The sequence below is a fragment of the Pezoporus flaviventris genome, unplaced genomic scaffold (genome assembly GCF_033815535.1).
Source record: "Pezoporus flaviventris isolate CSIRO_AGI_PZ_B2104156 unplaced genomic scaffold, CSIRO_AGI_Pfla_v1 ptg000009l, whole genome shotgun sequence".
Classification (NCBI taxonomy): domain Eukaryota; kingdom Metazoa; phylum Chordata; class Aves; order Psittaciformes; family Psittacidae; genus Pezoporus; species Pezoporus flaviventris.
This window is the reverse complement of record NW_026892557.1, coordinates 431,988-459,328: the sequence shown is the minus strand read 5'-3', so window position 1 is coordinate 459,328 and position 27,341 is coordinate 431,988. Positions and strand designations below refer to the sequence as shown.

Sequence of the window (27,341 nt, the reverse complement as noted above, 5' to 3'; positions counted from 1 at the left end):
TTTCTTTACCCGGCCCTTTTCAGACACTAAAGCATTCAGTTCTGTGCAAAGTTCCGGTGCCTTTGATGCCTCCTGCAGCTGGTTGTGTGGGAAAGAGACAACCAAGATCCTGCCGGGCATAAGCCACGTGCTCGTGTGTGCGGATGGAGCCGGGGAGGAATGGCTTTTCTTGAACAAAGAAAGATGAGGCAAGTTGGGATGCACAAAGTCTTAAAGCCGATATCAGCTTCAAGGTTACCTTACAAAAGCACAGGGACAGAGGGAGAGGTAGGTGCACCACGATCTTTGCCGTGTCCCCTTCTCCCTGCCCCACGGAGCAGCTCTGGGGAAGCCCGTTAGCGCTCACGTTGTCCCAGATAACTGAAGAATTTGAACAGCAGGAACGTCCTTGCTAGGTACAATTAGCTGCCTGAAATAACTCAGCTGAATTCTCAGGAGCCAAGCTATTTTGCAGGTCTGGTCATCAGGAAAATCATCAGGATCTTGCTGAAGAGTGAGCGTTTATCAGCCTCTTCAGGAGCCCACCCTGTGCAGAAGCAGGAGCTGTGTCCTTCTTGCAGGAGGTACCCGGTCACACACCTTGAACTGTAGCTTCCACACCGAGCAGGTCTGACCACGTCTTCCCTTAGCAGCGCTGCTCCATGTCCGGCTGTACCCAGCCCCATCACATCATGAAAACAGCCCCGTGTTTGCCATAGGAAAGACCCATCCTTCCATGTGCTCTCCAGACAACGTCCATAGAAAGGATCCCAACACAAGAGGGACAACGGACCTGCTGGAGTGAGTCCAGAGCAGGCCATGGAGATGCTGCGAGGGCTGGAGCAGCTCTGCTCTGGAGCCAGGCTGAGAGAGCTGGGCTGGGGCAGCCTGGAGAAGAGAAGGCTCCTGAAGGGGAGACCTGAGAGCAGCTCCAGTGCCTGAAGGGGCTGCAGGAAAGCTGGAGAGGGGCTTGGGACAAGGGATGTAGGGACAGGCCAAGGGGAATGGCTTTAACCTGCCAGAGGGGAGACTGAGATGAGCTCTTAGGCAGAAGCTCTTCCCTGTGAGGGTGCTGAGGCGCTGGCACAGGGTGCCCAGAGAAGCTGTGGCTGCCCCATCCCTGGCAGTGTTCAAGGCCAGGTTGGACACAGGGGCTTGGAGCAAGCTGCTCCAGTGGAAGGGGTCCCTGCCTGTGGCAGGGGTTGGAGCTGGATGAGCTTTAAGGTCCCTTCCAACAGAAACCAGGCTGGGATTCTGTGATTCTATGAATGCCAGCCGAGCAAGAGGGAGAAAGCCAGACGCTGGCAGCAGCATCAGCAAGAGCAGCCTTGCTCCAGAGCCGCAGGAGGTGGTAGGGGACAGCAGTGGACAGGCACGGGGACAGGAGGCAGGGAGTGGAGGGCCAGCAGGCAGGCAGGAGCAGCAGGCAGGAGCAGCGGCAGGCAGCGGGTGGTTAATCAGCCGTCTGCTTCCGTGACTGAGCTCGGCGTTCGGAGCGAGGAGCTCCGGAGAGGAGAAAGCCTCTCGCTCATGAAAGAAACATCAGTGCTAATCGAATCAGGGTCCGGCCCAGCAGCACGCGACAGGCCACGGCGCCTCATTCATATTTCATGCGTTGCTCTACTTGAGCAAGATAAAGGCCAGTGCGGAAGATGGGGGACCCCTGCCTGGCATGGGGAGGACCCTGGACCACAGAGGGAGGCCAGGAGGAGAGAAGGACCCAAGGGTTGAGATTGCACATGGGCTGGGGGTGGGTGGCACTTGCCAGTGAGTCAGTGATGTCCCAGGTAGCTCAAGTCAGTGCTTTCAGGTTGGGGCCTCTGGTCAGCAAAGGAAGTGGGGTGCATGGAGCTTTGCTCCATCTCTTCCATTGCTGCTCGAGGCTTTTCTTAAGTCCTGGCTGTGGGGCAGCTCTTCCTCAGTGCTGCTGGTGGTGGTGACACCCCAGAGAAGCCCAAGCTGGTCATGACCATCGGGACAGAACGTATGGCAGACAGTGACCAGGCTCTGGTTGCACCCCAAAAGCTGCCCTACCCCAGGAAGATGTGAGTGCAGGAGTGTGGCTAATCCAGGCTCTGGGGTAAACAAGCCATGCAGAAGAGGAGCAATGCCATCATGGATGAAGAGGGAATGAGGAGCAGGCTGCCTCATCCATGGGTATGTTCAAGGCCAGGTTGGACACAGAGGCTTGGAGCAAGCTGCTCTAGTGAAAGGGGTCCCTGCCCGTGGCAGGGGTTGGAACTGGGTGAGCTTTAAGGTCCCTTCCAACCTAAACCCTTCTGTGATTCCATGATTCTGTAGCAGGCTGCAAGGCTGGGATGTGATGCACATCCTGCACCTCTTAGGTGGTGGCTGGACCTGAGGACCACATCCCCGCACCTAGCTTACCACAGCAAGGGGCTCACTGAGGACAAACCCAGCCTCCAGGGCAGGATGTACCTGTCCTGTCCCTCAAAAGCAGCAGGTTTGCATCCCCACCTCTAATCCACAAGGGAAGAAGCTGAAATAGCAACAGAGAAAAGAAGGGCTTGGGGTACACAAGCAGAAACGCTATCCATTTCCTGCACAGCATCTCCAGATGGAGCCTGGCCTATCTCCTGTTTCCATCAAGCTCACAACATATCTGCCTGCATCTGCTCTCTTGTCCTACGCTCTAGCTCCAAACACCTACAGAGACTCAGTGGGGGACAGCTACCGGGCAGAAGCAAGAGCTGTGGGCAGTCATCACAAGTGCCTCCCACAGAAGAAATGGGGAATCTCACCCCAGGTGTAATGGTGGCCCTTGAAAAGCAGTCCCAGTACCTCTAGCAGCATGTGCTGTTGAATCCCTTTTATTGGGTGCTCTTGAATTCCCCACTTGGGTTTTTAGAGAGGCTTGAAAAGTGAAGGTGAATATAGGCATGATACAGGCTTGGAAAACCAAGTGAGAACAAGAGGGTGCAGAACATGGGAGAGAAGCAGCTGGCACCGACCCACTCAGCTTGAGAACGTTTCACCAGGCTGGTGGGGAGCTGGGGGTGGACCATGAGGCACAGCTCATCCTTGAGCTGCTTCATTCATCAGCCCCAGCCCTTCTCCCACAGTTACAGGCTGTGAAAGTCAAGGTTTTGCCAGGCTGCACCGGAGCCCTGAGAGGGAGCAGGAGCAGCAGCCTGGGGATGCTCAACAGGAGCAGGGTGGGCAAGGAGGGCTGAGTTCCCCTGCCAAAGGAAGGGGTTTGGCTGCTGAAATGAGGATGTGTGAAAGCTGAGGGAGAGATTTTGTCCGTGGTGGGAGCAGTCCTAGGAGAGGATCAAACCGAAGGCGCTGCTTTGTGAGGGCAGAGAGTGACTGCGGCTGTCAGCGCGGATGCTGGAGGGCTTGTCAAAGCACGGGGAGCTCCCAGCAGCCCTCCGCGAGCATTGCTCAGCCCAGCCACGTCCATCTGTCCATCCTGCCCTCCCAGAGGTGGGCAGCTCTGACAGGCACTCCGCAGAGAGAAAACAAAAGCCCAGGCTCCCCCCAGCTCCGAGACCCCCCCCGACTCCCAGGAATGTGTGTGCAGGGAATCTCAAAGAGGCTGCAACTCTGCTCTTAGAATCACAGAACCATGGAATCAGCCAGGTTAGAAAACACCTTTAAGCTCACCCAGTCCAACCATTCCCAGCACTGCCAAGGGCACCACTGCCCCATGGCACTGAGGGTGTGTGAACACTTGCAGGGACGGTGACTGCAGCCCTGCCCTGGGCAGCCTGTTCCAATGCCTGAGCACCCTCTGGGGAAGGAATTGTTCCTCAGCTCCATCTAAACCTGCCCTGGTGCAGCTTGAGGCCGGTTCCTCTTGTCCCATCCCTTGTTCCTTGGGAGCAGAGCCCAGCCCCTCCTGGCTCCATCCTCCTGGCAGGCAGTTGTAGGGAGCCATCAGGTCCCCCCTGAGCCTTCTCCATCTGAACCCCCCAGGTCCCTCAGCCATTCCCCATCACACTTGTGCTCCAGGCCCTGCTCCAGCTCCATTCCCTTCTCTGGCCCCACTCAGCACCTCAATGTCTCTCCTGCAGTGAGGGGCCCAGAGCTGAACACAGGATTCGAGGTGTGGAGCTCTCTTGCAGACAATGCACCATCCCCATTGCAGATGTCCCCCTCGGGCACTGCCCCGCTCAAAGGACAGGCAGGGAGGTGAAACCTGGGGTAATCCCTGGTTATGAGAACCACAAGACCCCCAAGGATGCTTCACCCTGCCCTATTGCCCTCAGCAGGAGGAAGGAAAGTTGTTAGGGTGCTCTTTGGGAGCAGCTGAAGACACTGTGAGGAGAGCAGAGGACAAGGGTAAAATGTGGAAACCCAGAGCTCCTGAGCTACAAGCAATCCTGAGAGCAGCTTCCTTTAAGACAGTGTCTCAGGGCTCATTGCAAGCTTGAAGCAAAGTTTTACCTACAGGGAGCTCCCATAGGTCCCTCTTTCATGGACACTTGTAGGCAGAAACTGAGGCTGGCAGTGTCTTGTGTGCAGGGGCACTGCTGCATCACACACTCCTCTTGCTGCCATCTATTTCCATAAAGCCTGTACAAACATGAGCTCCTCTGTGCTGCTGACCTCTGCCACATTTGGCTGAAGCCCGCTGCTGCTCCAGGACAGGGAGAGAGATGCAGGACAGGGGGGATGCTGCCTATGACTGCAATGTCAAGCCTTTGGTAAAAAAAAGGTGAAAGCCTTGGAAATGTCTTGGGAAGTTGTATCATAGCATTTGGGAGCTTTATGTAGAGCACTTATTGATGAGGAGTGCTGCTTAGAGGTATTTCAGCACCTGGAAATTTCCCAGGACCCAGCAGGGCTGCTGAAAGGGACCTCTGGGTTCTCCTGTCCAGCATCATAGAATCACAGAATGGTTTGGGTTGGAAAGGACCTTAAGCTCATCCAGTTCCAAACCCCTGCCATGGGCAGGGACATCTCACACTAGATCAGGTTGTCCAAGGCTCTGTCCGGCCTGGCCTTGAACCCTGCCAGGGATGGAGCATTCACAGCTTCTTTGGGCAACCCATTCCAGTGCCACACCACCCTCACAGGGAAGAGCTTCTGCCTTATCTCCAACCTGAACTTCCCCTGTTTCAGTTTGAACCCGTTACCCCTTGTCCTGTCACTACAGTCCCTGTTGAAGGGTCCCTCCCCAGCATCCCTGTAGCCCCCTTCAGACACTGGAAGCTGCTCTGAGGTCTCCATGCAGCTTCTCTTCTCCAGGCTGAACAGCCCCAACTTTCTCAGCCTGGCTCCATACAGGAGGTGCTCCAGCCCCTGAGCATCCTCGTGGCCTCCTCTGGGCTTGCTCCAACAGCTCCATGTCCTTTTTATGCTGAGCACACCAGAACTGCACACAGTGCTGCAAGAGGGCTCTTATGAGAGCAGAGCAGAGGGGCAGGAGAAGTGAACTCAAATCAAAGTGCCTGGAAAAGTGAGGACACAGGAAGCAAGGTCAAATACCTATAGGGGTAAGGGATGGGGCTTTGTTTTTGCATGCTATATGGCCAAGAAGTGGTCATATACCAGCAAGTCCCATCCTGTTTTCATCTCTCTGAGCAGATGAGCCAAAGATTTTGTTAGAGCTTTTTTTCCTTTGCAAAGCTTATACTCAATAATCATTGCCTCTAGTTATGAAAACCCCTTGTTCACACCAGGCTTGCCCTGGCCTCTTATTTCAGCTCCTGCCCCACTCAGACTTGCCTTGACTCCCCAGTGCTTTTCAGCTCATCCCAGTTCCTCCTCCCCTTTCCAAGCCTCTCAGCCACATCCTGGTTCACCCGACTCTGTCCTAGTGACCCTCCTTTTCCTACCACCCATCCCTCCATTCTCTCTTGAAGGGCCACATCACTTGCACAGGATGCTTTTGTACAATGCTAGAGCCTCTCAGCAGGGCTCAGCAACGGAAAAGCATCGATGGAGCCTTCAGGACTCCATGTGGAGCATCTGGAGTCAAGGAGGCTGTTGCTCCACTCCCGAGACCCTGCAGAGCCCAGGGATCTCCAGCTCCTCCCCGCACTCCAGCAGTCACATCAAAGAGCACAGCCTTTTGTTTCAGCCCTGTTTGAAGTTTGCTGCTCATTTTTGGTATGCATGCAGCGGTGCTTGGCTCGTGCTTGCTCCTGGACTAAAGGCTCGTTGCATTGCTCCTAAATGATTGGAGAATTCCAATTTTAATCTTTTATTCATCGTCTCCTTCCAGCTCAGACGCAGGAAGAAAATCCACGTAAACTCAAAACCTGTGAGAATTGAAAATTTCATAAGAACTGCTGACCCTTCGCTGGCAGCTCGGAATGTGAAAGCAATCAACAACTGTAATGAGGAGCCTCGTCTTCTGACAACAGGTTCAGAGCAGCCCAGCACCAAATGGGGTTTCATCCCTCCCTGCCTTGTGTCCATGCAGGATGGGGTCAGTCGCACCGTGCAGGGAGGCTCCTGCTGCTCCATCACCTCCTGTATCCCCGTCTCCTGCATCTCTGCACTGAGAGCTCTAAGCTCACCCGGTGCCTTTGGAGCATGCCCTGCAGCACCAAGGTCTTGCCCCATCGATCCACCAAAACACATCCACCCAAACTGCCTCTGTCACCCCACACTCCCTCAGCTCCAGGCACGAAGACCACTGCTCACCGTAGTCTGCGTCACGTACACTCACCTCTCCTTCTTGGTGCACCCAGGTTATTTGCACCCTTCTCTGTGTTTGGAAAGGACGCTGCATCTGCTGAACGCCACCCCACCGCTTCCTACAGGAGCCACTTTTCAGGACAACTTTGTGAGGGGGAAGATAAGCAGTCTTAAAAGGATGAGTGATAATCAATCTACATGAACGAAAGAGTCGGGGGTACAGAAAACATCAGCGAGTGCCTGGGAACAGCTTCACCTTTTTTCAGCATCATCAGAATGAAAATCTGTGGCTGGGAGTCTAGGTCAACAGGTTTCTATCTTACATCAGGTTATCCTGAGTAATTTCCTTGGACACAACGCTAAGTGACTGTGCTAAAAGCAGAGAGGGAAGGTGCCTTGCGAATACAGCCTTCTTGGCAGACTAAGCTGGTATGTGATCAGACAGGAGTCACATCAGTAAATAGGAAGCAGGGTTCACCATCTGTTAGCACCATCCACAGAGTGCATCTGAGCCCTTGCAAACCTGCATCTCTTCGGCACGGGCGGAGCACGGGTGCAGAGCTAAGACGGGTGGCTCCACGCAGGGCTCTGCGGGTGCTCTGCAAGTCCAGACTGCCACCTCCAGGCGCACACAGCTCACGGAGCCAAGCTTGCTAACGGCACAGACAAATCTGGCCTGGGCAGCTGTAAACGGGATGCTTCGGAGATGACTTATTGATAGCTCGGGGTGATGCTGGGTGTGATTAGGGAAGAAAAGCTGCTTTACTCAGGGAAGTGCAATTAAAGTCTCTTGGGGGACATTCAAGAAGATGTGAAAATCCTGAGGGCTCTTTTGATGCATGAAGGGGTTTATTTGCTGTCATACGTAAGCCAGAGCTCCCATCGCCTCCCCTTGAATGGAAGAGTTTGCCTCTTGACCAGCTCCTTCCTTGGAGAGGTCCCTGAAATCCTCTCCACAAGGGGTTTGCTGCTGAGCTGGTTCCCCTTTCAGCCATCAGATCCCCTTGTGCCAGCCTCGTCCCCAGCCTGGCTGGACCGGATACCCACTGCTGGCAGTGCTTTGGGAACATGTAGCTCTGTGTCCTGGAGAGGAGCCCCCAGTGACTGGGCCTTGCCAGGAATGCAATTCCATGGCAGTTGCTTCCAGAAGGGGAAGAAATGACGTGTTAAAAATGACACAACAGTGCCTTGCATTCCTGAGGGTTGTGAGTGGGGTGATTCCCTGGGCATGGTCATCACCATCAAAGTGATGCTGGCGTGGTCCTCACCACCAAAGTGATGCTGTAATAGCTGAGTGTACCTATCCCTTCCCACACCTGAGGGGAGGAATCAGGCGCCAGCATCATCCATGGATCAAGTATTTGCTCTGGGACTGAGAAATGTAAGAAAACTTTGTACACCTTGCACAATGTTGATACTGGCTTTATTCACAACTGAAATGTGGGTCCTTGGTGAGCACTGACCTGTCCCAGCATTCCCAGGGTGCCCCGTTGTGCCCAGTGCCAGCAGTGTGCTGTGAGCAAGGTGTGACACGGTGGCTGTCCCTGTCTGTGTGAGGGGTGAGGGTCTGAGCAGGACTTGCACAGCTTTGAGCACTGAACATGCACATGGACCAGTGGGATGAGGTGACCTTCAGAGGTCCCTGCAAGTGATGGAGCAGCTCTGTGCAGCACAGCGACAATAACAGGCAAGGGGATGGCCCATGGGAAGAAGGAATTTTATTGTTCAGGAGGAGGTGCACACTCTGAACACAAAAGGCAAACCCTGCCCCACCATCCCTGCAGCCCAGAGCAGCCCAACGACCCCAGGCTGCAGGATCTGACTCATGGACTACCTTGGAAAGGGGCATCCGGCAGCTCCCAACCTCAGATCCTGCAGCCACGTCACTGGGGTTGCCCAGCAAACCCCAAATTTACAGGCCTGTGGCACTGGCCTCCCCTCTGCTCTCCCCTGTTCACCCATGGTGGACTCACCCTCCGGGGAGTCCCAGATGTTGGGAAGAGAGGACATGGCCAGTACCTAGCATCTTGTGCCGCAGGACACGGACTACCCTCCGTCATGATGCTGACTGCAGGGTGGGTGTGAAGGTCTGAGTGCAGGACACAGGGTGCAATACAAATTAAACAACACATTGCATCTGTCCCCCATTACAAAAAGCTTCCATAGGAAGAAGTAAAGTGCCCGCCACAGTCAGAGAATCCATCAGGATGTAACCACCCTGGATGGAAAGCTAAATGAGCCCCAGAAAGGCCAGTTTAGCCAGGATTATTGCAGCTGAGAAATGGCTTTAACCCTCCCCCCCAAACCCCGTTGTGCCCAAACAGCACTGGGAGGAGCAGACCTCAGGCCACGTCCTACCAGTACCTGCATTCGAGTGGTGCTGGATTCACTGTGCCAGAGCTAAGGACACGATGCTGTGGGCCAGGCTGGCCCCTGGCAGTCACTGTCAGTCCCCTCCAGCACTCCCCCCCTCCCCAGCCATGCTCCCAGTAGGTATTTTTTGCAGTGAGTTCAGCCCCGGGTCCGAGGCTTCTGTGCTTTGAGACCATTCTTGTGTACTTAACATCGTGTTTCAGTAAAACAGTTCCCAAACCCTTAGAAAATTGTATTTACACCCAAGAGAAACCTTCTCAGACCACAGCCTGCCCCCCATCTGCATCTGCAGCCGGCTCAGCCTCTTAGACCAGCTCTTTGGAGGCCACTGCTCCGCCAGAAGAGATGCTCCTGTGGAAGAGAGGAGAGCTGGGGAGGGAAGTCCAAGCTCCCAGCCACCAGGCTCACCAGCTGGGTCGTGCTGAAGACCCTCTTTTCCCAGACCTGCTGTCCTCAGCCACGTGGGGTTGCATCTGGAAGCATTGCTCAGAACCCTCCTTTGCAGCTGACATGGCAGGCAGGAGGTGGAGAGCCTCCCGCAGCATCCTGGAGCTTCTTGAAGGTCCAGATAGCAGACCCTGGCCCACGCTGGGGAAGTTTCCTCTGCTTTTCCTGGTGCTGCCACCAGGTTCCCCATCCTCCTGGGCTCGGTAGAAGTGGACCATGAAGGCACCTGCAGGCTGGTGCAGTTCAGGAGGTCCAGGCTGGAGTGCGCTGGAACTGGGAGGTAGTGGGAGCAGGGTTGTCTCTGATGGGTGGCAGCCCGTGGAGCCCCCCTCAATTCAGAGAGCCAAGAAACTCCCCACTTGTCAGGTCCAAAGGAGCTGGGTGCCATGACAAGCATAGTCCCACTGCTCCTGGTATTGCTGTTGTGTCTGATACCCCTCCATCTGCTGGGGCCGTTCTGCTGTGTTGAAAGGGTTACCCCCTGTCCTGCATAGTTGTGTGGGAACCCCCAGTGCCAGAGAGACACAGTAGAAGATGGGGAGAGGCATGGCATGTCCCTTGCCTGCTTGGAAGTCTGCTCCCCCCTTCAGATGGGGGAAGGAGGCAGCAGGACCATCGAGGTATCTGGAAAGCACATTTCCACTGATGCTGAAATCGAAGAGATGCTGGTGGGGTTCCAGGTCCTGATCTGGTGCCCCTTTTCCTGCTCACCACCCTGCTGCCCCTTTGCCAGGGTAAGTGTTAAGGAATGCCCATTGCAGGTCTGCAAATCTGGTGATCAGAGATGCCTCCTGGGGCCGTTTGTGTTCAGCAGCTGGGATCTCATGGCCTGGATGCTGCTCAAGATCTTCTTCTGGTGGCCCATCATGGTGATGCCCAGACTCCGAATGTCCCTGGAGAACAAAGACACTGTCAGACACCCCAAGGGCTGGACCTGGACAGAGGCACTGCTCCTCCCCATGCATGCACCCCATGGACCAGCCCAGGACCTCGCGTCTGGCTCCTCTCCACTTGCCCGTTAGCACAAGTCTGCTACTGCTGAGGGTCCATGAGCATCCTCCCAGGGACACAAAGGCTGCCATTCCCTTGGCCGTATCCTCCTGACAGGAGTGCTGTGACAGCTCCAGGGGGAGCAGGAGAGGGATCACTCCTGACAAGCTAGCAGGTGACAAGATCAATGGTCTGAAATTGGATTCAGTTTTAGTGCGATGCCCTCAGATAACCCAGTCAGAAAGACAGATGGATGATGAGCCTTCCCCACTGTAGAGCTTCCCTGATGTGCATGAGAAACAAGGATCAGTATCAGCTCAATCCCACAGCAAAGGCCCCAAGTACAGCCTCCAATCAATGCATGACAACCCTCTGTCTGTGCCTCTCCATCTTCCCTTTCACTGGCTCCTTCCCAACCTGCTGCACCTCGACCGAGGTGTGCACTGTCACATCCTTCCCGAGTCACAGGAACTGTCTGGCAGCTCCATGCCTTTTGGGAGTGAAAAAGTCTTCTCAGAGGCAGGAGAGGCTGTTGTCAGCCCTGGCACTAATGCTAATACCAAGGGATAGGGAATGTAAGCCCAGGATAGGAGCAAGTATAGTCACTACCTTTTCCAGTACTGCTTGGAGCACAAGCAAACTTGGAGACCCCTGTACAGGTGGCAGCTCCTTACAGCAAGAGGAGGATGGGTCAGACACATCTTCCCCAGCTCTCCTCACTAAACCCAGCCTTGGTCACTTGGCTGTGACCCTGCACTCACACCAAGGTGCTATATGGTTCCTCCCTGCCCAGCTGTGCTGAGCAAGGAGCCAGTCCAGTGCTCTGGGGTCTGAAGAAGCTCTGAGGTGCCCCCAGCTCTGTTTGTTTGCAGTGATCCCAGAGAAGCTGTGCAGTATGGCACAGCCATGCTCTGGTCCAGACAAACCTTTTGCCAGGGAAACAAAGGTGAGAAGAGCAAGGAGACAGCAATCTGGTATCTATCATATAATCTGGATTGTACGACCTCATGAGGCACTTTACAACCCAAATTACCAATGAATCTATGATGACATTGGAGAGAAATCACAGAGGTGACCTGGTGTTCACACCCTTTCAAGAACAACTCCCAGACCTTCTCCAAAAGGTCAGCACTGCCTTGGACATCATCCCAGATCCCAACACCTTTTCCTTAGGGTTGTATCTCTGGCATCAATGACCGACTAGATGGAGCAAACCAAGGCAGGATGGTCACTGTTAGAGGGCAGTGGGAAGGTGCAGGGCAACCCAACCAGTGCTGTTTGTTCTCTGGTACTCACTCGATGTTCATGCGCATCACCATGCCCAGGGAGGAGTACCCTGCCATGGCAAAGTTGTCCCGGTAGTGCCCCAGTCGGATGGAGTCCAGCCAGTCCTCCACAGTCAGGCAGGTGGCCAGGTCCAGGAGGCCCCTGTCAAAGGGTGTTTGGGTGAACCTGGGAGCAGGAGAAAAACGGGTTAGACCGGGAGGTGCTGGTCCTCGCTGGCCAGGCTGTGAGGTCCAGCTTGAAGAGCCTGAGGTGAGCTGAGGGCAGGAATCACTGCTCTACGGGCACCACTACCCCAGACCACGGAGCAAGGCAGTGATGCGCCCACCCTAATCCGTGCCCATGAGCCCTGTGCATGACCGTGGTCACAAGGGAACACACTGCTGCTAGAGCTGGACAGAAACACCCCTCATTCGCTGCAACCCACATGCTCTGCCCAGCACCAGCCCATCACGCAGCCCTTACCGGTTCACGGTGGCCGTGCACTTCAAGTTGTCCGGGTTGCGGATCAGCTTGTCCAGGATGCCAACGATCTGGGAGAAGCGTGGCCTCTCGCTGCAGTCCTTCTGCCAGCAATCCAGCATAAGCTGGTGCAGGGTCGTGGGGCAGCCCATGGGGGCAGGCAGGCGGTAGCCTTCCTCCACGGAGTTAATGACCTGGGAGGAAGGCAGGAGTTAGGAGCTGGACCCTAAGGGAGTCCCAGCAGCCTGGATAATGGCACACAAGGGTGATCCCTGGTGTGTGAGCTGCTGGTACCATCAGATGGGGAAGCAGGGGTGAGGTGTACACAAGATTCATGCTAAACAAAAGGATTTCCAGCAGGCCACGAGAAGCCTCTGGAGAGCTGGGAGCAGGCTGGATACCAAACACATACAGAAATCACTGCTATGAGAGCGGATTTATTATGGGGTCCAATAGGCCTAAAATATTGCAGCTTCCCTCCAGCAGACAAGCCATGAGACCCTCACTCACATTCAGTCATTCTGGGCTTACTGCCGCTCAGAGGAAACCCTGCTTGAAGGGTGCAAGCGCTGCATCCATTCCTTGTTGTCACCAAGGCCACTTTGAACGGATGCAAGCACTGCATCCATTCCTTGTTGTCACCAAGGCCACTTTGAACGGATGCAAGCACTGCATCCATTCCTTGTTGTCACCAAGGCCACTTTGAACGGATGCAAGCACTGCATCCATTCCTTGTTGTCACCAAGGCCGCTTTGAAGGGATGCAAGCACTGCATCCATTCCTTGTTGTCACCAAGGCCGCTTTGAAGGGATGCAAGCACTGCATCCATTCCTTGTTGTCACCAAGGCCACTTTGAAGGGATGCAAGCACTGCATCCATTCCTTGTTGTCACCAAGGCCACTTTGAAGGGATGCAAGCACTGCATCCATTCCTTGTTGTCACCAAGGCCACTTTCTAAAACACTAAAACCACTTGGGAGAGGGTATTCTCAGGACTCCCACAGCAGGGAGAAGGCAAATGGGTTTATAGTCCCTGTAGGTGAAAGTAAAAAGGAAGTTCTGTGGTTCTGTAGTCAAAATACTCATTTTATCACCTCCTTTTGGAGCTGTTTCTCCCAGGTTATAATCAGGAACACAACCTACGTTTGCCTATAGTTTTTATGCCACTCGAGGTAAGAGCAGCTCCACATAATTCTGACAAGCCCAAAGCCAGGTGATGCAAGCCTGGTGCTCTCAGCAGCCTCCCATGGGCAGTAGAAATGATGGAGCCCCAGCCCTGGGTGCAGAATGGAACAATCAGGCTAATACAGTGGGGCTGCCGTGCTCCTAGGGAAGCTCTGACCCCTTCCAGGGAATGGGAAAGGTGGCACATGTGCTGAAGCACTCCAAGCAGCACAAAGTCTTGTACAGAGCAACAGATGGGGATGGGGAGACCCACAGTGCACACAACCAGGCACAGCTAGGAGCCGTGGTGCTGCAAAGGGAAATCAGTGCAGTGCAGTGACGGGCATCACACTGATGTCCCCACTGAGGGGATAAGCACAGTGTGCGCAGCCCCATGGGGAGGTGGGGAGAGGCAAGGGCTGCTCTTTGGGTCCCTTCTCCCCATCCCTCCGTGGGAGGGAGCCGGGGGAGACGCAAGGGCTGCACCGTGCTGCCCCATGCCCCCCATACACTCACATCCCGGTTGGTCATGTTCCAGTACGGGCGCTCGCCGTAGGCCAGCACCTCCCACATGACGATGCCGTAGCTCCACACGTCGCTGGCCGAGGAGAACTTGCGGAATGCGATGGCCTCCGGAGCCGTCCAGCGAATGGGGATCTTCCCCCCCTGAAAATGGGAGGAACAGTGGAGGAAAAGGTCAAAGACCGGCTCAATGGGGGGGAGGCCAGGCTGTGTGTGTCTGCATGCCACAGAGCACGGGGGCTGCTCTGACACCGGGGAGCCCTAGCTGATCTTGTGCCTCTTCTGACCCTTCCTCTGGGAGTCCCAACGCCAAGATGCAGAGGATGCTGTACTTGAACTAAGCAGCAGGAGCTTTCCCCAGGATTAAAGGATCTGCAATGTCACAAAAAGTATCTGCTTCTGAGATACCAAAGGGAGCAGCTGAATACAAAGACACACAGAGGACACATTCCGGCTCAATTCTTCTCTTGGCTGAAGCCAAGTGAAAAGCATGAAGGCCATGGTTTCCGGGATAGGCCACTGTGCACTCATCCCTCAGAGCTGCAACTGCTTTGGGCATTGCCATCAGCTAACCCAAAGCAACTTGAAGCTCTTTCTGCTTCTTTAGTCTTCGTCCTTCTGAAAAAGGATGCTCAGACTCCTCAGCTGCAGCTCCAACCTGGCCTCCATCAGGAGCTGTCTATCCACATTTTCCCAGCCAGAGGCGTGCCTGGGGAGCACACTAATTCCTCTTTTCATGGCCAGAGAAGAACTAAAAGAGCACATTGCCTCAATATACTTTATTTCACCTCTGGTGACCTCCAGTGGAGCAGCACATCAAACTCCAGAGCTGTCAGGTTGGCCAGAAAAGTCTTAAAATGGCTTCACAGACAGAAGTGTCTCCATCAAACCAAAATTACCTGGGCTGCAAAGCCAATTCCCACCCTTTCCACACCCCTGAATAAGGCAGAGTCACATGGAAAAACTATTGTGTGGCCACGCTGCTGCTGAGTCTACCGTAACACCCACCGACCCATGGCTCTGGAGCAACTGAGGAAGTGGATGGAGCTACAGTGGATGGAAAGACTCCAGCAGGGACATGGGACTGTCCCTGTGCAATGAGCCATGTGCACCCACAGGAGCTGTTCCTTTGGAGAGGTTTGATCATCTCCCTGCTCTGTTCACTGCACACCTCAGTTCTGGGATGTCCCTGTATGAAGGAAAATACTCAAAAGCTCTTTGGGTTCATGTTCTTGGTCCAGATACCGGCAGTGAGGTGACTGCCTCCAGTCCTACCCTGCCTATCTTCACTTGAGAGCATCCGACTTCTCCATCTGTCAGTGGCCTGGGCGATGACCACTGGTAAGGCTCAGTAAGACATTACAGCTCTAGGAGCCACGCACCGTGGTGGTGTAGGCAGCATCGGGGTCATCCTCCAGGATGCGAGAGAGCCCAAAGTCAGACACTTTGCAGACCAGGTTGCTGTTCACCAGGATGTTGCGGGCAGCCAGGTCCCGGTGCACGTAGCCCAGGTCAGACAGGTACCTCATGCCCGCTCCGATGCCACGCAGCATGCCCACCAGCTGGATGATGGTGAACTGCCCATCGTGTTTCTGGAAAGGAAATATCCCAGAGTTAATCCGTGGGTTCTGCTAGCATCCTATTGATGCTGCTTTCATTACACTAACCCCCTAGGACCTCTTGTATTTGACTTAGTACCTCTTCTAGCCCCAGTGCCTCTGTCATGTCCCAGGGCCTGCTTCCTGCCCTCCCAGCACCTCTGACATGCAGCTCAGGCTGGTGTCCCTGCCTTTCCCCATGGAGCTGGGCACAATGCCCTGGTGCTGATGTCTGTTGTAGAGCTGAGAGCCCAGAGCACACCCCTCTCTTGCAGGGGTTGCAGTGGCCATGAGGCTGAGGAGCAGGAGCCAGCTTCCTCCAGTCACTCAGCCCAGGGGGATGTGCAATGAATGAAAATACAGAAGAGCTCCTTACCCTGAGGAAGGTGTCTAGCGAGCCATTCTCCATGTACTCTGTAACAATCATTACCAATTTGCCTGCAGAAGACAAGGGAGGTCAAGTTAGCAGAGAAGTCACCTTCCTCTGGGAAGCCCAGTGCCAGGCTTTTACTGGAAGAGACGTGAATCCATCCTCCTGCATCCCGCAGAGCGGTCTCACCCCTGCACCACACAGAACGGGCACAGCACTGGGGATGTGGCTGTAACCCAGACACTTACCCCTCCCTCCCGGTGCTATTGATGTGTCTAGGTCAGCTTCCTTATCCTGCTGAAATCTACATGCCATTAGCATAACGCTTTGCATCAGAATGTGCTTTTTGAAGGAAGACTTCAAATTATGATGCAACAGAGGCAGCCTTTAAAGTAAACACTAATGGGCAGAACATCTCCTAAACCAATAACCCTGACCTGGGGCCGCTGCAGAGCAAGGTGAAGAACTGCCACATAGGAAGTCTGTCCTGCAAGAGAAGGCAAGGGGGTGCGATGGAAGGGACCCCAGTAAATGGATATCTGAGAAGTGGGCATCTGGGGCAGCCAGAGGAATGAATACACCCAAAGTGAGCCCTGACCCCCATCTCCCAGGGTGCCCAGAGGGAGATACATCCCAGTTCTGCCCACCAGCATCCCGTCCCCACCAGCAACATACTCCTGGTCACCACCCCCTCCAGGTGGATGATGTTGGGGTGGTCAAACTGTGCCATGATGCTGGCCTCGCTCAGGAAGTCCCGTCTCTGCTTCTCCGTGTAGCCGGCTTTCAGCGCCTTGATGGCCACAGGAATCTCCCTCTTCCCTGGCAGCTTCAGGCGGCCATAGCACACCTCTCCAGACTCCCCTGCAAGGCAAGGGAAGGACATGGGAAGCTCCTGAGCGTGTTGCAGTGACCCAGCAGCACCATGGACCACCCCGTCTGCTGTGATCAATCCCCTCGGGACTCCCGGGCTCTTAGTGCATCGCTGCCTCTGAGCACAGGGAGGATTTCCCATCTCCAGCAACCGGTGCCACCTCTGGCAACCAGGCAGGAATCTCAGGTACCACCTCCCTCTGATGCCTTACGCTGAAAGTGATGGGCCAGTAATAGTGATTACAGTGGCACTTGCTTTACTGCTTTTAATGAACAAATTTGGATATCTCTTAGAGCAGCAGGATGTCTTTCAGCCAGGCTTCCCAATGCTGTTTTGGGGTAAGCTGCTGCTGAAGCTCCATTGCCATCGCTGCCCTGTGCTTCCCTGCAAAAAAAAAAAACCCTTTCTGTGTTGAAAACGTGCCATTTTGCTACGATTTCATTTGCATTTTGTCACTGTAGATGCTTGCTCCGAGGTTTCAAAGCAGGGTGGCCACGTTGGGGCACCCACACAAGACAGGCTGAGCCATCTGCTGTGTCAGCCTGAGCTGTCGGTGCCACACCAGCAGCCTCCTGCACTGGGCTGCCTCCAAGGAGCTTATTTCATGCATCAGAAAAGCTCCCACTCTCCCCCTGATTTTGGTCTCTAACAGGATATGGAGCAGATGAAGCCCTGGGTGAGCACCGTGCTGGTGCTGTGCAGCTGCTGCGGTCCCAGCGCAACCTCAGGCTGAATTTCCCTCATCAGATGTGATGCTAAGAGGCAGCCTGGCCCAGGGACTCACCAGACCCAATGACCTTCTCGATCTTGATCCGGGAGGCCTCAATTTCACGGGTGAGCTCATGCACAGCTTGGCAGGGGTCCTCATACGTGTGAGGGTCCACATAGAACTTGGACTCGGGGAACTTCACTGCCAGGTTTCAAAGGGGAGAAAGGAGATAAGCTCTTTCAGGCAGCTCTGCTAAGAAGTAGGGGCACCCAGAAGCTGGGTAGGGGATGTGCAAGGGCAGGACTCTTGGGTTGACATGCTGAGGAGCCACAGAGGTTGCAGCCACAAGGGAACTTAAGGCACTCTTTGGCACAGCAGTGTCCTCAGAGCAGTGCAGAACCCAGCTGCCCAGGTCTCCTCAATGTGATTGTCCCCCTCCATCAAGCCACCACTCTTCTGGCCTGCTGCTATTTGGGATGAGCCACCACAGTCCCATCTCACGCTGTGCAACCCCTCAAACCCCATCACCAGGGTGTCCCTGGGATCAGAGCCCCTGTTTAGCTCTCTTAGACACATCCCCAGAAGCAGTCAGTGGTCAAAACCCTTCCCCCTGGGAACCACAGCAGTTCCAGGGGGTATGGTCCAGACCACTGCCCATCCACAGGGTCCTTCACGCCCCAGAGGCAGCAGCGGGGAGGGTCCTACCTTGCCCATTCTGATAATGCATCTTCTCCTCATCGGAGTCCTGGAAAGCCTTGCTGTACCCGCAGTGCCTGCCATGGGGACACACAGGTCAGAAGAGGTGCTCTTGTCCCTTGCTCCCACCAGCAGCCCAAAGGCAGGGTGGAAGGCAGTGTGGGCCAGGATTGTAGGCAGCCTGGGAGGATCTACCCTAAGCCCATCCAGTCAGCCCTCGTACTGGCAGTGGTACTGGTTCTGCTATTGCTGTGGTTATTGCTGTCACTACTGCTACTCAGTCTGCTGACATGGAATCATAGAATCAACCAGGTTGGAAAAGATCTTTATCCCAGGATTGCCAATGAGGGGAAGGTCTGGAGACTGGCTCTGCCTCAGGGAACGTGGAGGCAGGGTGACCCCTAAATGAAGTCTCTTGGTTGCTTATTAACTCCTGAGCTATGGATGCTCTGGACAAGTTGAGAAGAGAAAAGCTGTGCTCAAGATCCCCCACAGCTCCAGCCCTGCTTGGTGACAAGCCACACTGACCTCCAGAAAACACTTACCTCTTCTTGCAGATTAAGACCACCAGCAATGCGACAAGGCCAGTGATGAGCGTGAGGCAGATCCAGACAATTGTCATCGTGTCGTACCGGAGAGAAACTGGAAGAAGCAGGGTGGGAAGGAGGTGAGCTAGAGTGTGAAGACTCTACTGGGCTCAGGAACCTACTTAACCCAACGGGGTTCTAGTCTTCATCATCCATGCAACCCCAGCTTTGGGGCTGTCTCAGTGTACAGGGACCATTTACACATGGGAAAACCAAGCATAGACGTGGGGAAGCCATGGTGATACAGCAAACCAGCACAGAGTGGGGTCTGGAGCCTCAGGACCTCACCATGTCTTCCTTGCCTTAATTGCTATGTCCTTCTTTCTTATATATAAGCACATCTCAGCAGGGCAACCTCAAGCGAGCCCTGCAAGCTCCAACCCCAGATGTGCCTCCTGCCTTCCTCCCTATGCAGCAGAGGCACAGTGGCCATGGAGAAGGTCATCGCCGTTCCCCAAGCTCCCTGCCCCACACTTCCCACACCCCACAAGCGCAGTCGCTCACCTGGCTTCCCCGTCTCCACCTCCACGGTCTGGCTGAACCTCCCGCAGCCCGCGGATGTGCGAGCCCGAACCTGGAAGATGTAGCGGGTTGCAGGCTTGAGCCCAGAGATGGTGGCAGTGGTACCCTTGGATTTCAGAGTCGAGTAGCTCTGCATTTCCTTGTCCTGGTGAAAAACAACCCCCCAAAACCTTACTGCATCAACACAGCAACCACAAAGCCTTCCAAAACAGTCCTTTGCGCAAGGCTGGCTGACAGCAGCAATCGCTATCAGGATTTAAACCAAGCCCCTGTCTGAACCGTGATGGAACGGGTTTGTGGCAGCAAGTTCTGCGTTACCTTCTCATAGTACTTGATCTCATACTCCAGGATGATGCCGTTGGGCTGGTCTGGCTCTTGCCACAGCAGCGTGACGCTGTTCTGGCCTGTGCTCTCCTGGTGGACCACCATGACCTGGGATGGGGCTGGGGATGCAGATGGCAGGGTGTTAGGTGCCTACTGGCTGGGCATGGTGGGGGCGGCCAGACACAACTGCAGGAGCCCCATGCAGGACCCCTGGTTTAAGCCATATTTCTGTTTTAATTAAAGCCATAGAATGATAAATTGCAGAATCAAGCAGATTGGAAAAGACCTTTAAGATCATCAAGTCCAACGTCACCCCAGGGCTGCCAAGACCACCAAAAGACCAAAAGAGGCCACAGGGTCTGCAGTGGGGTACTCAGGGACTGAAAGGCAGCAGCTGTAGCCCTTTGGGCTGCCTCCTGTGAAGAGCAGAAATCACCATTGGGACACAAGACCCCAGGGAGCTGGGACAGGGTGGGATGATGGGAATCTGCCCCAGAGCATCACTGCTGCACCCGCTCCTGTCCTGCTCAGGGGCTGGGTGACAAGGGTGCTCAGCACCAGCATGGGCAGGGCGCCCCATGCAGCATGGCTGGGTCCCTCACCCCCTCAAGGTGGGCAGGATGCTCTGTGGTGTGGAGCTGGAGCAGGCACAAACCTCAACTTCAATCACTACCAAATTCCCAACCCCGCTGCTTTTGCAGTGTCTGCTCAGCATCCACTTCCCAGCAGAGAGGCTGAAATCATAGAACCACAGAACCATAGAATGGTTTGGATGGGAAGGGACCTTCAAAGCTCATCTAGTTCCAACCCCCCTGCAATGACAGGGACATCTAGATCAGGTTGTCCAGAACCACATCCACCCTGGCCTCAAATGTCTGCAGGGATGGAGCATCATCACCTCTCTGGGCATCCTGTGCCCGTTTTTTACCACCCTCACTGTAAAGAATTTCTTCCCCACATCCAACCTGAATCTCTCTTTTTCAGTCTAAAACCAACACCCCTCATTCTATTACAACAGGCCTCTCTCTCTTCTTTGAAGACCTCGGAATGTGCCTTCCACCTCAAACTATTCTATGATTTCCTGGGGAAAAAGCAATTCAAATCAAGGGCTTTGCAAAGATGAGACAGGCATGAGAGAGACTTTCCCCAGCCGCTGTCACCTGCCAAGGCCTGGCGCTGGTGTGAGCTAAGAGCAGAGCATGAACTGCTGCTTGGCCCTTTGGGAAGGGACAGAAGGCTGGAGGAACAGCCTGAAAGATTCATGCTCCACTTAATGTTCCTGTCAACAAACAAGTGTTCTCCGTGCCCCCTGTCTCCTGCAGAAAAGGAGCCTCTACCAGCAGCCGCAGGCTGAAGTGGAGGGAAAGGAGGATGAAAAGGGATCCTGTGAAGCAGAGAACCACTGCTGCCTTGGGCAGCAGCTTGTCTCCAGCCCATCCTGGCTCCCTGAATCCACCTCCTGCAGCAGAGAGGATAGGACGCTCATCTCTAGGGTGTCCCTTGCCCATCACCGAACCAGCCCTTGGCAGGTACCGGTGGGAGCAGCATCAGAGCAACATCATCAGCATCACCCACAAAGGTGGAGGCGAAGCCTCGGCTCCTCCTACCTGCCTGGTTTGTCGTGATGTTGGCAACTGCAGCTCTCCTGGACTCCAGGCTGAGGTCAGAGACGCCGTTGACGGCCTCCACCCAAAAGGAGTAGTTGGTGTGGGCCAGGAGGTTGGTCACGGTCAGCGCGCCCTTCACCAGGCTCATCTGCTGGGGCACGAAGCGGATCCCGCTGCCGCACGCCTCGCACTGCCCGGCATGGCCCGTGCAGCGCCTGCAGACCACGTTGTACACGATGTCAGCGCGGCCCCCCTTGTCCAGGGGGGGCCCCCACTCCAGTGTCACCGAGGTGCCGTTGACGCTGGAGATCAGGTTCACGGGAGCAGAGGGGGGGCCTGGGGAAGAAGCGGAGGTTCAGGCGGAGTGGGGGCTGCAAAGCATGGGACCAATGGAGGGATGCGCCTTGGGCGTGATGCTGCTGTCGTGGGCACGTTGCAAAGGTGCTGGCGTTTGGACCAAATGATGCTGCAGGGGAGTGCTGCCCAGAGTGGGGAATGCTCCACAGACAGGTCTCAGGTTAAAGTGCCATGGAAGTGAGATGCTCTGGATCATGATGCCAAATGACAGGCAGGAAAGAGCTGATGTTTGTCTGGGGGGAAGCAGGAAGCAGTGGGGATGCATGAAGCCTTTTGGGGGGAGAGCCAAGGTGTGGATGGGCTGAACAGTGGAGAGCAGGACCTGCTCATCTAAAGGGAAGGGTAAACTGGTATTTCCTGGGGAGTTTAACAACCTTGGGCGGGTATTCCCTAGGGAAACACAAGTGAGATGTCGCTGACATGTCTTTCACCCTGGCATCAGCTAGTAGCCATCCACCCTTCTTCCCTCCTGGACCAGCTACAGAGAGGAGGAGGGCTCCTGGGATGTTCTTGTCCCTTTTTAACAGTACTGAACCCCTTAAAGCAGCCCATTGCAGAGACTTGAGCTGAAACCATACAACACACCTTAGTGCCAGTGTCCAGGAGAGCACAGCAACAATTGTGCTGTCCTTTGGGTCTGATCGCCCTCACCATTTGTGCAAAGGAGAGCAGCCAGCAAGTGGCTGGTGTGTGAGCAGGGCCAGCTTGCTGGCGGAGCCATGGTCTCACCCTACTCCATCACAGGGGAGACCCTTGGGAAAGGAGCAGGGGTGTTTGGAGAGCAGCAGGATGAGGATGAGACACAGGGCACTGAGGGAGTGTAGCAAAGGGGGTCTCAGCTCACGTGTCAAGGGGAGACCCAGTGCTGAGCGGCTGCCACAGTGCCTTGTGCGGCACGCACAGGGGCAGGGGGGCATCATCTGCAGGGTCTGCGCCTCCCCATGGGTGGTTCATGTTGGGGTACTCACGTGTGCAGGCAGCCGAGGGGGGGTCCTGCAGGGCCCGGTAGAAGCTGCTGTCGCAGCGGCACACGCGGGCGGCCCGGCTCTCCGAGTGGCTGTGCAAGGGGCACTTGGCACAGAGCTGGTCCCCGGGGGATGACTTGTAGAACCCCAGCTGGCAGGCTGCGGAGGAGGGAAGGGTCAGGGGGATGCGCCTGCACGAGGAGCATCCCCCAGCTCAGCACATCCCAGCAGCACGAACCTGGACCGGGCTCTCACCCCCATCCAGTGCATGGGAAACCAGCCCTGTGAAGACTGCTCTTGTCTCTCTCCCAGGCTGTGCTACTGCCATCCTGGTACCGGTTCCCCACTGTTTCACAGGCAGACCCGGGTGTCTTTGCTTTGGTTGACCTGCCTGTAAAGCTGGAGGTGCTTCCCTCCTTCCTGCTGCCCAGAACCCTCCCTGATGTAGCTCAGGGCCATTGCCTGGCCTCGGGACAGGGAGTGCTGCAAAGAACAAACCAGGGAGCACTGGAAATCACCTCGCTGTTATAAGAGCCATAATCTGTGCAGTGCAGTGTTCCTTAACAGGAGCTGCCCCACTGCTTGTTCTGGGTGTGCCCAGCAGCATCCATGGCAAGGGTTTCATGAAGTGAAAGCTCCACTCCTGGGACATGGTGGGTCTTGTCCTCTGACCCTGGTGCGCTGCTACACAGAGCAATAAGTTTCCTTCATAGACTCCCAGCCTGGTTTGGGTTGAAGGGACCTTAAAGCTCATCCAGCTCCAACCCCTGCCACGGGCAGGGACACCTTCCACTAGAGCAGCTTGCTCCAAGCCCCTGTGTCCAACCTGGCCTTGAACACTGCCAGGGATGGGGCAGCCGCATCTCCTCTGGACAAATGTCTTCCTTGCACAAAACAAAGGGAAAACGCCCTCTTTTGTTTCACCTTGCAGCAAGCTCTCAGCGCACACTGAGGTCTGTGGAGGGACAGCAAAGCCAAGCGAGCCAGGCTGAGTTTCTTCTGACAACACCTCCCGTCTCCGGTGGCTCTGCCTCATGCTGGTGCTGGGACTGCGAGGCAGGAGCACACGCTCATCCCACACCCGCGATGGCATCAGCCCGCTCCATCCCAACCCCAGCTCTCGCAGCAGCCCCCCGGGTGAATCATTTGTCACACAAACAAACAGCTCGTCTCTCGTTAGGAAAATCGATTAGTTCCATAGTGACATGCGGCGCGTCAAGTGCCTGCCTAGGCGTGGAATGATCTGCCCTCTTCCGCACATTTCCATTCCAAGTAAAGAAAAACCAGGCTCTGCCTGGGTCCCTGTTTTCATCAAGCATTTCTAGGACCAGTTCCAGTGACTCAAGCGCTATTCCTGGCTCTGACTCATCTCAGTTTTCCCTCCCGAGGTGGTAATACCTTCAACCCCCGTCGCCAACTCTGCATTCAGCCTCAATTTTTGCTTCCAAACATGTAGAAGGGTTTTGTTTGTGATCCAGCATCCTTGGTGGTCTTGGCCCCTCCGTGCTGTCTGTTTGTTCTGCTTCTAGGTGCTGATTTGTTTTCTTATTAACAACACTCCTTCCCCTGCCACAGATCTCCCTGTGCTATCAGCATATTTCACAGATCACACGCTGCACAGTCATACAGCAGACTCTATAACTGAGCTACTTCGAGCTATAGCAGCTGAAGGCAGAGCTTCATCCACATGCATCCCTGGTGCCTTGCTGGTCTCTCGTTACTGTCATCAGTTTCTGTGGCACTGGGCACTGAATGCTACCTTATAGACAGGGGAGCAAGAGCAGCAGCAGGATGTACACACGCTGCATGTGCCAGAGATGTTGGTGTCACAGGTTGGTGTCATGTCTTGGTACAGCAGGCTGGAAAAGCGAAGCCCAGCCATTGCAGAGTTTGCTCCTAAATTCCTGCTCCTCCGTTTCCTAAAGGGCTTAACGGCAAGGAACAGAAATGCCCAAACTGGGGATGCAAGGGAAGGCAGATGTGACTTAGGGGGAAAATCGATGCAGCTCAGGGCTGGCTTTGCTCCCCGGCCTTCCTGACACGTTTCATCTCCCCAGGAGCATCCATCAGAAGAGCAGAGGACACAGGGCAGGCAGACCTGGAGAGGAGCTTTGCTGTCCCCAGCCACTGCACCAAGGACAGCCCAAGACATTTGCCATGCTCTGGTGCTGACTGGTTCTCCTGATGCCACACACTGACAGGGCCAGGGACTCCTTGCCTGTGATGGCACAGCCCCACTGCCCATGCTTGGCAGTGTAAATGTCAGGATTCGTTGCCTTCAACCTGTGTGAATCCTCCTTGGTCCTGCAAACCCTTGTCATCTCTACCCATGCAGCAACCAGCAACCAGAGACTCTTGATTCAATTCCCCCTTCCCAAATAGTTAATTAAGGGCAGAGAAATCAGTGCTACATCACGTATGGAGAGACGGGGGAAGGATGGGAACATGAAGCACAGCAGATTTGTACCAAGCAGTTGTAAAGCAGATCTGTACCAAGCAGTTGTAATCACTTAGCATTCAATGCTGTAAAAATAAACCCTGTTAATTACCCGTAGCAATGATTCACAATTATTTTGGATTCACTCAAGGGGAAAATGATCCTAAATGACAAATTACAGGTGAATTCGTGCTCCAGGGCAGAGCCGTTGGGAGCCTGGACAGCATGAGAACATGGGGAGGCCTCGAGAGCAACTGGGGCTGGGGCAGGCACTGCTCTGGATGGGGTCATGCACCAATGTGTGCCTCAATGCTCGCTTTAGATGGGAGCAGGACACACGTGCTAAGCCCTTCATAAGCACAGGAGAGGACACCAGCTTGGAACCTGCACAAGATATGAAATCCCTACAGGGTGACAGGAATGTCCTGCTCTGGATTGAGCTCTCTCATGCCAGGCCAGTGCCATGTGGAAAACCAGGATCTCCTGGCTTAGCTCCGATAAAAGCAAACCAGCAGAGAAGTGGCCAGTGAGACAAATTCAATCAAACACCCCAGGTCTAAAATCACAGTGCTCCACAGTTACGGCTGCAGCACGCACTGAAACCACCAAAACCTGAAGCCACTACGGAAGGGTTGTCCTGCCGTCTGCACTGCACCCAGCTCGTCCCGCCTGCCCTCCCAGGAGCCCTGCACAAGGTGGAGATTTCTCATTTTTAATTATTTCATGCGATTTATACCCTAAATCTGTGCCTAAGGGCCCTGCCGCTTTGCGGACCACCAGAAGTCCTGCTACCAGCATCTTCCTTCTGTCCCCAGTGCCACCTTCCTGTAAAACCCAGCCAAGGCTCTGTCTGCCCTCGCAGTTTCATCTCACGATGTGCTTTCACAGTGCACACGGGACAGTAGCGACCTCCACCTGCAGTCCAGCTCAAGACTGGCACATCCACCCTGCCGGTCCCAGTGTCACAGGCAGAGCCTACAAAACCCAGCACAAACCTGTGCTTGGCAGAGCACACCTCCAGCTCTCTGTCACCTGAGTGGGTCCTCAGTTATCACCCCAGCCTGTTGGGGTCAATACCACTGATCCCCCCCACCCTGTGCAGCACATCCTGCCTGTTTTTACCAGCCCAACAGGCTCACTCCCCCGTGCATTGCCTGCCCAAGGCAGCCTGAAGCTGCGAGCACGGGGAGGGCTCTGCCAGCCATCTGTACTTCAGTCCATTTGCTTCCCTCCCTCCCCATCCTCTGGGGACAGGACAACATCTGTTAATAAGCTGGCAGAGCTCGGGAGATGATGGATGAACCTGTCGAGGATGCGCTATCTGGGAACGAGCCGCTCTTCTCATGCTGAAGTCACCGTCTGGGACTAGCGCTCTGCAGGTGGCCCTGGTGGGACCACCGAGGGCTGCTGCTGTGGGGCTCTGCATCACTCCCTCCCAGCTCCATCCTCAGCCTGGGAGGTTTGGGCAGGGTGAGGGCACGCTTGAGAGGGTGCCATGTGGGACTGATGGTACCAATTGCCCCCTTCTCTGACCCTGCAACGAAGCTCAGCATCAGCAACCACCAGAAGAGCAGCCAGGTACCTCCCTTTGGCAGTGCTGGGAAGAGATAGAGAGAGAAGTAAGCGTATCATAGCCACTGTGACAGCCAGACAGGCACCAGTCCTGGAGGCCTCCAGGTTGCAGGAGAAGCTAGCACAGAAAATCCCAGCTCCTTTCAATCCAGTTTCAGCATGATGCCACCAATCTCAGCTCCCACATGACACAGACACTGATAGAGCAGCGTGTTATTCACAGTCATGTCTTAAAAAGAGGCATCTGCCTCATTGTGCCAAGCCTTGTATTTCTGCAAGGCTGTACTCTCCCCTTTCTCTGCAGTCCCAGGTCAGCTCAGGGTCTCTCACCACCTTGGTGGTCTTGGAGGGGTGTTTTGGGGCTGTTTGTGTCAGGCAGACTCTTGGTCCTGATATCATGCATCGCCCCACAGCCCTGTGATGCTCTGTGCATCCTTTGTGTGCTGCTTGCCTCTGTCTCACCCGCCTGCAGTCACTGCCTTGTCTCCAGCCCCTGAGCACCACCTTACAGCCCTTCACACATCGCAGTTCCCACCATGTGGCCCCTTTGTACAGCTCACAACCCTTCCCACACCCAGTACTACCTTGCGACTCGTCACACCACTAGTACATACCAGCACTTGTCTGACATCACCTCCTCGCTGCTTGGTCCTTCTTCCCACAGTCCAATCCATCTCACGCTCCTTTGAACCACTAAGCATTGCAGAAGAGCTAATGAGGGCAGTTTTCACCCACAAAGTGGAGTAATTCCACTTGTAGCACTGGGCAAACTGGAACCATTGATGGTGCAGACTGGCTGCATCCCAAACCAGACATCTACACAGCATTGCTATATTGAAATCAGCAGTTCTTGCCACATGCCTTGAATTCAGTCCTGTTGAAATCACCGCTGAC

At 54.9% G+C, this 27,341-nt stretch overlaps 1 protein-coding gene across 1 annotated transcript in view; it reads right to left on the bottom strand.

Annotated features, from left to right (window-relative positions):
- Positions 1-9,973: 9,973 nt before the first annotated feature.
- The window catches only part of EPHA8 (EPH receptor A8), a 44,031-nt gene continuing 26,663 nt past the window's right edge, over positions 9,974-27,341 (bottom strand). Inside the window, exons 4-17 of the mRNA XM_061450050.1 lie at positions 22,442-22,597; positions 21,117-21,452; positions 19,504-19,628; positions 19,168-19,330; positions 18,622-18,718; positions 18,086-18,153; positions 17,456-17,581; positions 16,476-16,661; positions 15,807-15,868; positions 15,215-15,424; positions 13,827-13,976; positions 12,151-12,341; positions 11,698-11,853; positions 9,974-10,304 (exon numbers count right to left, since the gene is read on the bottom strand). Of these exons, the coding sequence (XP_061306034.1) occupies positions 10,190-10,304; positions 11,698-11,853; positions 12,151-12,341; positions 13,827-13,976; positions 15,215-15,424; positions 15,807-15,868; positions 16,476-16,661; positions 17,456-17,581; positions 18,086-18,153; positions 18,622-18,718; positions 19,168-19,330; positions 19,504-19,628; positions 21,117-21,452; positions 22,442-22,597 (2,141 nt within the window). The 3' untranslated portion in view covers positions 9,974-10,189. The remainder of the gene's footprint in view (positions 10,305-11,697; positions 11,854-12,150; positions 12,342-13,826; positions 13,977-15,214; positions 15,425-15,806; positions 15,869-16,475; positions 16,662-17,455; positions 17,582-18,085; positions 18,154-18,621; positions 18,719-19,167; positions 19,331-19,503; positions 19,629-21,116; positions 21,453-22,441; positions 22,598-27,341) is intronic.